This window comes from Muntiacus reevesi, chromosome 4 (genome assembly GCF_963930625.1).
Source record: "Muntiacus reevesi chromosome 4, mMunRee1.1, whole genome shotgun sequence".
NCBI classification, from domain to species: domain Eukaryota; kingdom Metazoa; phylum Chordata; class Mammalia; order Artiodactyla; family Cervidae; genus Muntiacus; species Muntiacus reevesi.
The window spans coordinates 153,974,066-153,988,253 of record NC_089252.1 but is presented as its reverse complement, the minus strand read 5'-3'; the positions used below and the strand labels follow the sequence as shown (position 1 = coordinate 153,988,253).

General features: G+C 39.7%; 1 protein-coding gene across 7 annotated transcripts in view; it reads right to left on the bottom strand.

Annotated features, from left to right (window-relative positions):
* The window catches only part of YAF2 (YY1 associated factor 2), a 79,867-nt gene extending 66,500 nt beyond the window's left edge, over positions 1 to 13,367 (bottom strand). For 4 of the 7 annotated variants that reach the window (XR_010663063.1, XR_010663065.1, XR_010663064.1 and 1 more), the window contains exons 1-3: positions 13,095 to 13,367; positions 12,565 to 12,690; positions 10,648 to 11,026 (exon numbers count right to left, since the gene is read on the bottom strand). Coding sequence is in view for 3 of the 7 variants with exons in the window: in XM_065934604.1 (XP_065790676.1) it covers positions 12,565 to 12,690; positions 13,095 to 13,120 (152 nt within the window). In the remaining 4 variants the exon portion in view is untranslated. The remainder of the gene's footprint in view (positions 1 to 10,647; positions 11,027 to 12,564; positions 12,691 to 13,094) is intronic. The other 3 variants (XM_065934605.1, XM_065934606.1, XM_065934604.1) reach the window with 2 other exon arrangements.
* Positions 13,368 to 14,188: the final 821 nt, after the last annotated feature.

Below are 14,188 nucleotides of genomic sequence, written 5' to 3'. Positions count from 1 at the left end.
AAATTAAGAGAAATCCTAATAAGTAAAATGTGTAAGTCAAGGCTATGGTCTTCCCAGTGGTCACGTACGGTTGTGAGAGCTGAACTGTAAGAAGGCAGAATGCCAAAGAATTGATGCCTTCAAATTGTGGTACTGGAGAATATTCCCAAAAGTCCCTTGAACAGCAAGGAGATCAAGTCAGTCAATCCTAAGGGAAATCAACCCTGAATACTGATTGGAAGGACTGATGCTGAAGTTGAAGCTTCAGTATTTTGGTCATCTGATGCAAACAGCTGACTCATTGGACAAGTCCCTGATGCTGGGAAAGACTGAAGGCAGGAGAAGGGGATGACAGAGGATGAGATGGCTGGATGGCATCACTGAGGCAATGGACATGAACTTGGGTAAACTTCAGGAATGGTGAGGATCAGAGAGGCCTGGTGTGCTGCAATGCATGGGGTCACAAAGAGTCACACATGAATGGGCAACCGAACAACAACAAAATGTAGAAGAGCACAGATGATCTGGCTGAAGTGGACTAGGGGAACACAAAGCCCCACGCGTTTGCTCTATTGGCAGCCACTGAGACAACTTCAGGAGATCTCAGGACTCGAAAGAGCACAAGTCAAAACCTCTGCACCCTTCTAAAGGAAAAAACAGCTCTCTCTACGCCAAGGAACATGTTACTTGATTCTAAGCGGTAAACCCATCTCCTCCTTACTCCCTATTTTCTGCAACTTGCAGGAAGGACGCTTCTCAGAGCTGGCCCTGAACAAGCGGTACAGCTCAAAGAATGCATGGCTGTGCATTCAATGCTGTACTGACGTCTCTCTGGCTGGAGAGATGTCATAATGGGTGGGCATTCCTATTTTCCTCCTTGTACTTTACTATCTTCAATGAATATGTAATACTTTTATCATCAAAAAGAGCTATTCTCTTAAAGAAAAAAAAATAATTCTATCCCCCATGCTCAGGTTATTTACACTCATACTTGAAAGTATTATTTTATTTAGATTTACCTAAAACAGTAAAGCTCTAATAAAGGAATAACTGCTGGTGGAGTAAGAACATAAAGGAATCAGAACATTTCAGAAAGCAGGCTATAAATTATTATTATCAAGTAGATGCTGGGCCTTGGGTAGACAAAAAGTAAATAAAGAAAAAGGATGGAAAAAGCTGAAAAACGACTAAAACAACTTCTGCCTACTCTGAAAATACACATGGAGCTCTACTTCCTGAGCAACTATTTCTCTGGCATGGAATATTATCTACTTGCAGCTGTTGTAGGTTTATCATCATTAGCATATCCTATAAAGGATGATACTGTATAAAAGAGCCCTGATCAGACTATAAAATATGTAAAGATGAAGTGACTCTCAACTCATGCCTAAAAATTATCAGAGAACTGTACAAATTTTTTTATCATACACACACAGACATTCAAATTTATTATTAGTTATACTATTAGAGATTCTTAGTATTTGTATCACAAATAAAAGAGTAAATATTATTTACTAGTAAATATTTACTAGTAAATAATATTTACTAGGATTTTTCTCCTAAGAAATACTATGGTATCAAAGAAGTCAGAATATATAGCACAATAACCATTATTATAAAAGACATCAAAATGAAGTTTAACATTTTAACTTCAAAAATATTACCTAAAATAGGGAAAACAATGGTCATTTTGTTCTTCATTCAGTATAATGCTAGCCCAAATTTTAACATAAGTTCTTGTATTAGTTATAAGTAGTAGGTTTAATGTTAGACGTTTTCAAGGAATACAATACTAGCTACAGGCATAGAAAATTTATAAGAACAACTCTTTAAGAAATTACTTGCTAGCAAATTTAAAGTTACCACAGCAAGGTAATAAAAAAGACTTAAAGAAATCCAAACATTTGAACCTGGCACTAACCAGCTACTGATCTTGAACAGGTCACAAACTTTCCAGGCCTGTTTTCTTACCTGTCAAGAAGCTAAGCTAGAGCCGTGAGTTCCAACACAAAGACAAGACCTCACCCAGCTTATTGCTATGTGTTACCTGGCAGTTCACTAAGACTTCAGGGCAACAAGAATCCTCTAAACTGAGCTGAAAATGTCAAACAAAAGGATCTGGAAACAATAATAGCCTTGACAATTTCAAAAGTTTTAATACCAACATCTCTGCCCCATACCCCTCAAGAACTTCCCTCTGAAGACTACCTTCTCTCTCTATCATTAGGTGCATGAGTGCTCGGTCATGTCCAGCTCTTTTTGACCTCGTGGACTGTAGCCCACCAGGCTCCTCTGTCCATGAGATTTTCCAGGCAAGGATACTGAAGTGGGTTGCTATTTCCTCCTCCGGGGACATTTCCGACCCAGGGATCAAACCCAGTCTCCTGCGTCTCTTGGATTACAAATGGACTCTTTAATTGCTGAGCCACCTGGGAAGCCCTCTACCATCAAGGTGTCAAGAAATAAAAACCAGCCTCTCTCTCAGGAAATCACTAAACACTATGGAAGCTCTTAAAATTCTCAGTAATTCTGTAAATTTCCATAACAATATTACAGAATGAAATCTCTACTGAATCTTTTAAAACTGATCAATCATAGATCATATATCATGTAACAAAAGGTAGAGATTTTAGCAGGAATAAAAGCCAATAAACAAAACACAGCTAAGTGTTCAGTAAATATTTGTTAAATGAATAATTTATTTTCAAAATCACAATGACATAATATTTTATAACTTATTAAAATCACTATTTAAGGAAAATGTGTCTTTTAAAAAAAAGAAACACCAGGTTTCAATGAATGAAAATGTGATACCCCAAAGAATGCTAATCCTTGTACCAAAGTATGTTGGCCAGATATCTAACCTCGAAGGAAAGAGGAATAGCAAAGAAACCTTTCATCCAAATAAAGTAGTTTCATAAACCTCTTTATCAGAGACAGAAGGTTGAGTCAAACAAACCTGTGTTTCTTTGGTTTATTTAGAAGTAAAAAAAAAAAAAGAAACTAGGCTTCTAGCAATAAAACTATGATTAGATGACCATCTCCCTCTCCTGAATGCAGGGTGGTTTCATGAGCAAATGGAAGAATAAACAAAAGCGTTCTGAACACAGTAAAGCACTACACGAATTATAAATACTTTAACGATATTGCTTTTATTGAATTCCTACCCACAGAAACAACCTATAATAACTAAGAATTAATTTGGTGGCAATAAGTTATAAATATTCTTTTTTTTTTTTTCTTTTAAAAATATTTAGTGAGTACTTACTTGTACCAGTCACAATGATAAGGGCTTTACAGAAATTAACTCATTTAATTTTCTCAACAACACTTTTAAAGGAAAAACAAACAAGCTAGAAAAACAAAAACTGAGTGGCATAATGGAGATCACTGCCAATATAACCAATAAGACAGCTGAGAAGAGAGACATTAAGTTTAATAATGCAGTCCTGTTATAATTATTTTACTTTCAAAAACAAAACAGATGGTTCCTGTGATAAGTACAAAATATATATAAACCTCATCCAATCCATCCTATGTAAATTTGTCACAGTCTTCATAGTAATCATCTTAGTCTTCTGAAATCTTCAATTACATAGGAAACATCCTCCTGCTGTTCACTGTTCAGTCACCAAGTCATGTCTGACTCTTTGTGACCCCGTGGACTGCAGCACACCAGGTTTTCTTGTCCTTCACCATCTCCTGGAGTTTACTCAAATTCATGTGCATTGAGTTGGTGATGCCATCCAACCATCTCATCCTCTGTCAACCCCTTCTCCTCCTTAAACATCTTGTTAAAAACAGCAGTCCCTTTTAAAAAACATACATATTTATACATATATGCATATATATATGCCCACATACATATATATACACACATATAAAGAGAAAGAGGGTTTTACCCAACAATGAAGTGGCAGCTTCATTTGGCTGAAATTTCTTAGGAGAAAGGTAATCAAACTGGAAATGGGCCACAAGGTTAAAGCACACTTTGTACCAAAAGCACTTTACTACTGGCCACTACAGTAACTGCTTTTATACTCAACTTGAATATAGAACTCCAAACACTAGGACAATATTGTAAAATTTTACATTCCTTCTTTTGTTTACTCATTAGCAAATACTATTGACCTTCTTTGCTAGATTTCAAACTCTTAGAAGCTGGAACTGGTGTCTCATCCACAATTCTATAGGCCTAACACTTCTGGCTTATGGTACATATCCAATGACCACATGTTGCCCAACGAACAACAGGAGGATGTTTGCTGTGCAAATGAAGATTTCAGAAACTAGATTTTGTTCACTTCTGATGATTTATTTCCAATAATTCATACATGTATACAGAAGGTTTCTTTTCCAAGTATTGACTTAACCTGTATCAGAATTCCAACTTTTTCAAATACTCAGCTTCAGGAGAAAGACAAAACCAATCCTGGGTTTAGGAGGAAATGCTCATTAGAGAGCACAATGAGAGGTACGAACGAAGACACAAAGGCAGGCAAGCTTTGGATGGACTTCGGGGAATGGCACACAGACTGTGTGTGTGAGCCGGATCTTAAAGAAGCAGTTAATACGGCACGCAAAGTAACAAATTACAGAAAGATGTCAATGACTAGTTCTTTTAGCTTGACTCATAAAAATCAGAAATAGTAAAGAAGCACAGGATGACAGAAATTTCTTTTTTTTTAATGTCTGCCTAATTTCTATCAGGAAAGGAGAAGAGGGAGAGGATGAGATGGTTAGATAGCACCACCGACTCAATGGACGTGAATTTGAGCAAACTCCGGGAGGCAGAGGAGGACAGAGGAAGCTGGTGTGCTACAGTCCATGGGGTCGCAAGAGTTGGACATGACCTAGTGGCTGAAAAACAGCTGATTTCTATAGTTACACTGGTGTCTGCTAATTTGTACAACTGATTTATCTTTAAAAGTAACATGTTGATAGATAAAACAATGCTATCTCAATCAGAAGGTAAAAATCAGTGCCATTTTAATTATAATTAAATTTAATTCATTCCATTGGTTAATTTTAAATTCAGTACAGTTCAAACAAATGCAAAAATCTGAATTGTAAATTATTTTTCGATTAAACAATCTCAAATATTGCAAATTTATGTTCAGTATATTTTAGTTTCTGATAGGCTGTTGAGATCAACTATTTTAACTTTGAATATTCAACGGAGAACTTACAATTTAATCGAGTAATAGAAATATTTTATAATATGTTGTTATCTTTTATGACTTCAGTATAGTCAATAGTCAAGAAGTACTTCTATACTATGCAAATTTCAGTAATGTGAATAACAAGACCTAAATAAAAGGTTGTGAGATAATAAACACATAATTTTCCAAAACTAAACCTTAAAAATGTTAAGGTATTCATATATAATACCATCCTTGAAATAATGTTAAAACATGAAACATATGTTATATGTCAATACAAAAAATGATAAAGCTAAAAATGTACTAAAACTGAGATAAAAGTTGTATTTTCTCTTGTACACATACATGCTTTTAAGAATGTGTATAAGAACAAATAAAATATGGTAATAGAAATAAGACATGTGCTAAGCTCTTTGTTTTTATCTGATCTTCGAAATAAATATTGTATTATAAAAATACTATTTCCATGTTTAAACAAATACTCAGAATTACTCATCTCAGCTACTAATCCAACTGTAAAAATAGTGCTTTTACTATATGGCAACATTGCAAAAATTTTTTAAAATGCACAAAGAATTAATATATGCTTAACAAATTAACAAATTATGACAAAATAATCCGATCATATTTTTACAAAGATAACCTCTAAAGTTATTGGAAAAGCAATGCCAGGTGGCAAACAGTAGCAAATTTAAAAGAACATTAACTGACAAGGTTTAAATGCCTCAAATGTTCCAAGTACTTTACTAGCTTCGGAGACAGCAAAGTAAGATAGTCCTTGCTGGGGAGGGCAAACATTACACAGTACTGTGTTCTGCAGAATTAATTCTACACACATACACATACAAAGATACACTGAATCAATATGACAGTGGGAGTGGGTGCAGGGATGGCTGCAATCCCCCAGGACTTCTTTTTAGAAGCACCGCCTGAGAGCAATGCTTGAGGGCCGAGCAGCACAGGCCTGGCTGGGATACATAGCAAGAACTGAAGCTAGCAAGGCAATCTAGACATAGGTGGTCATGGCCTTGAACACCATGCTCAAGAGCTCAATCTTTACTCAGCAGTCACTAAAAAGATCTCAATTTGTTTTTAATACAGAGCAATCAAAATAATCCCACAGGTTTCAAAAAAAAGTGCTGAAGATAACATCAGCAGTGTTCTGGAGAAGAGACCCATCTGTCCAATACCTCATGAGAGAAATGATACTGGCTTCTTAATTATATCAACAAAAACTGTAAAAAGGACAGATTTGAGAAAGAGCCAAAAGACTGGACATGAGGGAGGATGATGAATTGAAATCAAAGTTGAGACAACGAAAGTTTCTAGTTTAGGTTCCATAAAGTTTATGCCCCATACAAAATAGAGAGAAGTCAATTTTGGGTAAGCAGAAGTTAATTTCAAAATGTACTAGGAAAACCAAGAAAAAGGAGTGTTAGAGACGTCAGGGAAGGGGAACTTACATTTTTAGGAAAGCCTGCCAACATCAAATACTGCTGAAGTGTCATGAAAAAGACTGAGGTTAGGCTTCTGAGTTTAACAACCAGGTCACTAGGGGTCACTAGGTTATATCTGAGAGCTGTCACTTAACTAAGGATAAAAGAAAGGGAAAGAATGCTTGATGAAGGACATTTACTGCATACAGAAACCCAAGGTAGCAAAACTCTGTGCCAGCAGTGCATAAATATTTTGGTCCCAAGATCTCATTATACTCTCAAAAGTTAAAAGAGCTTTTGTTTATCTAGCTCTTATCTAAACCAAGAAATAAGTTACTACACTGAAAATAAAAACAGAAAAATTTAAATATATACTAGTTCATTTTAATATATTTTTATGAAAAAAAAAAAACTATATTTCCCAAAACAAATATAACTTTGTGTACTTGTGTATTTTTAGTGGTACTCACATAAGCCCTCTGGATTGTGGTATTTCCTCTTGCATTCAATTTGGCGCGATGTGTATTTTTAAGAATATGAAGAAAATCTTGACTCCCACAAATTTGTAGTTGAGAAAGGGAGGCATATTTTAATAGCCTTTTCAGATAATTGTGGATATTCTTCGATACATACATAAAAACACAACGAGGAGTTGTTTCTCAAAGGTTAGTTGCATATGAAATCTGGAACCACATCAACGAAGTTTTCATAGGGTTCCCTTAAAATCCACTGGCTCTTTTATACTAGGAGTGGATTATCTATGTATGGTTTTATAACATGATACACTGGTAACTGGGAGACACTGATTTACTGAGTTATGCAAATCTTCCAAATGATAACAAACTTTATGATAAAGTATCAGAAATTATATTTGTGGATATAACCATCCAATCTCATCTTTAAAGTACTAAGAAGCTCTTAAACTCACTACAGAGGTTACAAGTTTTCAAAAATTTTCACTTGAAAGCTCAGTTTTCTTCACTGACAACAAATACCATCAACTGTTTTCCTTGAAGTGACAGACTACATTCATTTTTGAGAAAATATCTAATGAGTATCCAAGTCTAAATAACCACAGTTTGCCAGGTATTCTCTCAAATAAAAATAATGTTCTATCAGAAAAGCTAGTTCTGCTCAAAACTCAAACAACTACAAAAATGCTTTCCCGTGAATCAACCACATGATTTTGGTATGCAGCAGGAATGTTTTACTTGTACTTCCCAGTTCATCAGACAGAATATTTTAAAAGACACAAGACTTTCTAAAACTAATCATTGTTTACTGCTTCGTGAAGGATATTCTAAAGTGAAACTAGCATTATTCTTACGACATGTGCATGGTGGTGAAGATTACGATGAACACAGCAATGTGGCGCCACTGGAAGAGCTAGCAGGTTTGGGTTTTTTATAATTTTATTTATCTGTTTTATTTTTGGCTGTGCTGGGTCCTCACTGCTGTGCAGGTTTTTCTGTAGTTGTGGCGAGAGGGGGCTTCTCATTGTGGGGGCTTCTCTTGGTGCGGCTCCTGGGCTCTAGAGAGCTCTGGCTCAGTAGTTGTGGCGTATGGGCTTAGCTGTTCCGAAACACGTGGAATCTTCCCGGATCAGTGATTGAACCCGTGTCTCCTGCAGGCGGATTCTTATCCACTGAGCCACCAGCAAAGCCCCAAGCCAACAATGTTACCTAGCATTAACTCTGCACCACCACCTCAAGTGTCAACATGCTAAAAAAGGCAAGTAACATCTTAGAATGATCATGAAAATTGTTTGGACCTTACAGACTCCCTAAGAAGTCTTTAGGGACTCTTGGGGTTCACACTTTGAAAACCACCACTATCCAAACACTAATCACTTTTAAAATTCCTCTGTAAACAACAAACCCGTGTGACTATCTAACCCAAGATGTAGAGGAGGAAACAAACAAGCCAACCTCTTAGAATAAGAAGTCTATGAACAATAACTGTGTGGTCGTGGGAAAGGCTCCTCAGGTACGGGAGGCTCAGAACTCTGCATTTCTGAAAAACAGACTGCCTGAGATGGTCCTCCATTTTTTTCTCCACATTCTCACACAAGAGTCTAGATGAAACCTGTGCCGAGCCTCAAATTAGAAGACAGAAAGCAAGCATGACAACAATGACACTGAAAAGATTTTTATCGATGATAACTGGTTTAAGGTTTCTTCAAAAAAATGTGAATTTTATATCATTTACTTCCATTTTATAGAAACTAAAATAAATCACTCTTTTTACCAATGGTCAAATCCTAACCATAATGCTATATTTAATTATAAACACTATTTTTTTAAATAAGAAAATTTCACCTCCTCTGCTCAGACATAAAGAATTACTAATACTACCTCCTGTATAGAATTGGGTACAATTCAAAGTGTTTCTGAACTGACAGCAAATCATAAAATTTTACAGAAGAAACAAGTATCTATTTTGTTCACCACTGTAAGTCTAGTACCTAGCTCAACCCTAGTACAAAATAAGATGTTTAATAAACACTGCTGAATGTTGAAGTGGTTAAAAATAAGAATTCATGGTCAAACTCCTAGTATAACACCTAGTACTCTTGCTAATATATGAAATCTTTCTCATCAATCTTATAACATCTTAGAAACCCAGAGGAACTCATACAATTTACCCTGAGAAAATATAACACTATCTATTGTACTTGAAATTACATTTGAAAGCCTGATCTAGGCTAGGTGTTTTATAAGTATTCATTTAGATCACAGTTCAAAACCAAATAGCTCTATCACTTTCATTTTCAAATATCTACAACCTGAATTACACATTAATTTCCATTCCTATATGAAGTGGCAGTAAGATACCACTCTAACTCAACACATTGATTGTACTACCTCACACACACTATATTACTTCTTTTTCTCTGATAATTCAGAATTGTTCTTGATTTTTTTAAAGTTTCTTAGACTTATACCTGAGACACTATTGCCTTAAAATAATGTGAAATATAAAGATGAAGGAAAATGTGTAGTACTTTTAATAATAATTGTCACTGTAACTTTTTCAATTTTTCCTGTCAGACTGACATTTGTCATTGATTCTCTTACAAAAGCACAATGTATAAAATTTTCATACTGGAACTATCTAGTTATTTAGATTTTAGTGTTTTTTTTTTTTAGATTTTAGTTTTTTTTTTAGATTTTAGTTTTTTTTTTAAAAATTAATCAAATTTAAACTAATTAAGGCCACTAAGTACAAAATTGCAATTCAATTGGGGAAATGGCATACATTTAAAGAAGCTAACAATTTAGGAATTGAAGTTACTTCAAATTGCATTTCATCTTGAAACACTGCTATGAACATAACCCCATTTTATTTCATACAATTACTCTGCAGAAAAACATGACTTACCAGGGATATTGTCAAAGGAAAAGATCTTCTGTTGCAATATAAAAGGATTTGAACTAGATACCCTTTAAACAAGAAAGACTGTCAGAAAGACTTTAAAGGGAGACCACAGACTCCATCTTCTCTGGAGGTTTAAAAAGAAAAGTTTTTCAAATGTCTGGGATTGGCTTAGACATGGTCTCACATGTGGCAACTGAGACAGAATCAGTTCAAAGATCAGTCTGACCCCAGGGACTGAAGTCCCGTCTGTCAGTCTCACAAACGAGCCATCAGCAAACTGCCTCCTTCTGCTCTGCAGCCATCCAGTCCCTGCCTTGGTAATCGACAACGTCATTCTTGAAATTACCCTAACTGCTAATTAACATGTCAGTTGTAAAGAATTATTTCTTCCAACTACTGAAACTTCTGCTCCTCCAAGTATTATGTAGTCCTTTAATTCTGTTTTTCTAACATTACCAGAGAGGCAAATATTTCGTGGTGCAATCAATATCTGCCCTATTAACAATGCCCTGTTCCATTGTTCTCTCCAAACATGGAGTCCACTCTGCATTTCAGAAACAGTGGGAGAAAAGTAACAAATAACAGAGAAATTAGAGCTCTTAGGTTTAACTTAGGGCCAAAATCAAAAGAGAAGAGACAAATTCAGAGAGAGGAAGGAAGAAGCTGAGAGGGTCGTAGTGTAGAACACTTACTTTTAGGAACAGAGTGTCCCTTAGACTTCTGGTGAGTTGCCCAGAGCCTCTTCAGTTTCAATCCAAATGACAATGCTTCTCTGAGTCCTTCTCAAGAAATGTTTCCACCACTAAAAATTGGATCTATAAGAGCTCAGATGTACTGGTAAAAAATGTCAGGGGCCCCCAACGTGGGCCTCAAACCTCTTTTAAACTAGGCCCACTTCTCTGTCCTGGGCCAACTCCCCTGTGCACTATATTCCTTCTTCTTCCAGGTGCCAGGTATTCGGCCTGTTTCTTCTCTTCTGAGCTGCCACCACCTACTCTATTTCTCAGGGTTCCTCTAACCCCAAGACTGGCTGTGGAGTAGGCCACCAGCTTCCCCCCTTCCTTGCTGTCCCTGCAAATAAACATATAGGCTCTTCTAGTTTCAGTATTTCTCTAATGGCCACAAGAACATAGAGAGGGAACAACACAAACCAACAATACCGTACCAGAGATTAAGATTGTAACTGTCTCCACATTAAAGTTCCTGCCTTTTCTTAACATTGCTTATTGAGCATTTTAAAAAGTACGACATTGATAAACAAACATAATCTAAACCAAATCAAACCTTATATAAACCAAAAGGTATAAAGATACTTTGCTTTTCCAAATACTTAAATCACGGGTCCAAAAATAGCTACCACGTTCATTTCAGCAAATGGGGCTTTTTCCTTTTTCATATGTTCTGTTACATTCCCTTGAATTTAGTAGTTGTTCTAAAGTTTGTTTTTTAAAAGATATCAGGAAAATATTTAACAATTTATTGAATTTAATGAGACTATACAAAAAGCATATTATGGTTTACAAAAAGACAGGTATGTCCAAAGCAGCTAGCTTCAATAAGCAAATCTTAAAATTTCAAGATTTTTAAAACCATTTGTGTCTCTACATTTAAAATTTAATTAGAATCAAGATATCTCGTTTTTAGAATAACTTCTACCGAATATATTCCCCTAAGGTTAACATCATACAGCCCTTTTCAAAAGCAACAGCATATTGCATTAGTACACTCGTGATAATTCACTTTCCAAGAAACTTTAATCAAAAATATATGCCATCTAAATATCAGGCCACAAATCACAGCAACTAAAAGTGCTGGCAGTTCAAGAATGTCACTGACTTTGAATCTCCTGAATGATCTTCTTTATCCACTTAATACACTTAAGTGGTTTTTTAAAAGACTGTTATCATACTGTAAGCTGAGAATGAAATAAAGACTGAAAATAGGCAGAGATCATTTTATCTCATTTGTATAGTAAAATAAATTGCCATTTAATCAAACTAAAGATATTCGGATACTTTCAGGAAAAATGTGTCCCTGTGACTGGGCTCACCTCCAACTATTTATTTATAAAACATTAAAGAACTGAGATTTAAAACACTACACAAACCCCTGATTTGACCTTTCCAGAGTCTATATTAAAAAAGGAAGGTTAATCTATTGTGTATCCTCTAATCAGATACTTTTTTTCAGGAACGAAATTAAATTAACATCGTTTGCTCCTAAAGAGGTTTTCATGGTTTTTCTCCGATTCCTACACACTAACAACAATGCAGCCAGCATTATTTCATCCAGAAAATGTGGTGCGGATGGGGGGGGGGGGTGGCATTACACCCAGCGACACGAATTAAATCGCGGTAGAGCTAATGCCTCTCTTAAATAATTTATTCTCTCCTGGCAGCAAAAATATTACAGCCTCTTCAATTACCCTCACCGCAAAGCATCGCTCGGGTCGTGATCAATCTGACCCAGTTCCTATCGCGGCCACCACCTCAGTCTCGCCTCGGCCCGCCGGGTCTGCCAGTATCCTGGGAGGGGGCGGCGGCCGCAGGGGCGACCTCGGCGCCGGGACCCCGGGGGCCGGCGGCGCGCGGGGCAGGCCCGGGACTCACCGGGTGGAGGTGCCCTTCCGCACATCGCACATCATGCACTTGAAGGCCTCGGCGCTGTTCCGGAAGGTGCAGACGCTACAGTCCCAGTAACCCTCATCCGAGGACGGCTTCGGCTGCCGCTTCGGCCTGCAGGACACAACCCGGACACGACGCGGCGCGGGGTCACCAGCGGGCCGCGCCCGGGCCCCGCGGCCGCCCCCGCCCCGCCCCCGGCCCCGGGCCGCGACCCCCGCCCCGCCGGTCCCCGGCGCGCCGGGCTCCCGCTCGGCGGGGGAGGGGAGTCAGGCAGGCGGGGGCGCGAGCACGGCCGCAGCAGCAGCGGCCGCCGCTGGACACCCGCGGCCGCCGCCATCGCGGCTCCATTGTGGGGCGGCCGGCGCCGGCCCTTCACGCGGCAGCGCTCGCTCAGCGGCGGCACCGCCCCCGTTCTCGCCCCGCTGCCCCGGCGGCGAGCGAGGCGGCCGCCCGAAGCCCGGCGCAAGGGCCCCGCCGCCCGCACAGTCCGGGCCCGGGGGCCCGGGCGCTGTTACCTGGTGGGGCTCTTCTTGTCTCCCATGACTTGGCTACAAACGCACGCCGAGAGTCGCCGCCGCAGCCGCTGTTTGTCAATAAGGAGGATAATAAGCCGGGCGGAAGCGGGCGGGGGAGGAGGGAGGGAGGGGGTGGGGAAGGCCGCACCGCCGAGCTCGGGAGCCGCCGCCGGATCCCACGCAGCCTCCAGCTGTCGGGGAAACTCCTGCCTGGGCCACGTGACCCGCGCCAGCCAACCCGCGGCCGCGCCGGAGACTTCAAACGCGGCCAGCGCGGCCCAGCACTCGCGGGGAGTTCGCCGGCGGCGGCGTGGGGGTGGCCGCCGCCGCCGCCTCTCTGCCCCGAGCCGCCCGCCTCCCTTGGGCGTCCCCCGAGCCCCTGTGCCGGGGTTGTCTTCTGCCATCCCGCCCGAAGCCTGGTCCCAGGTGGGCCGGCGTTCGGAGGTCAGCTCGGCTCCGGACCAGAGTGCGCGGCCGCGGGCTCCAGGTAGAGCCGCTCTCCGGGCCTGGCGAGTCTCGGCCCGAAGGATCCCCGGGGGCAGGCGGGAGCCACCAGCGAACGCCATTGCTAGGTGCTCAAGCCGCTTGGTTTTGTGCACACGAATGCTCTACCAAGGATTGTTGCCCTTACTCCGGAGGAAAAGAAACTGAGGCTCAAGAGAGGTTAGGTGATTGCCTCTGTTACATAATTAGAAAAGGATAAAGCTAGGACTCTAACCCTGGTTTGATTGCGGATGCGCTCTTCTCGACTCCCAGGCCTCTACAGTAACTGCTTCAAAAAAACAATCAAGAAAACACTCATAGCACCTTTTTTCTTCTTTTTAAATAAGGAGCTTGCATATGCCCTGAACGTTGTTAAGAAAAGAACAGTTTCAGAGGGTGGGCTGAATGGAGAGAGTAGCATGGAAATATATGCACTAACATCTGTAAAATAGAGAGCCGGTGGGAATTTGCTGTTATGACTCAGGGAACTCAAACCGGGGGTCTGTGACAACCCATAAGCGTGGGGTGGGTGGAGTGGGAGGAGAGAGGGAGGCTCAGGAAGGAGGGGACATATGTATACCTATGGCTGATCCATGTTGATGCCAACACAA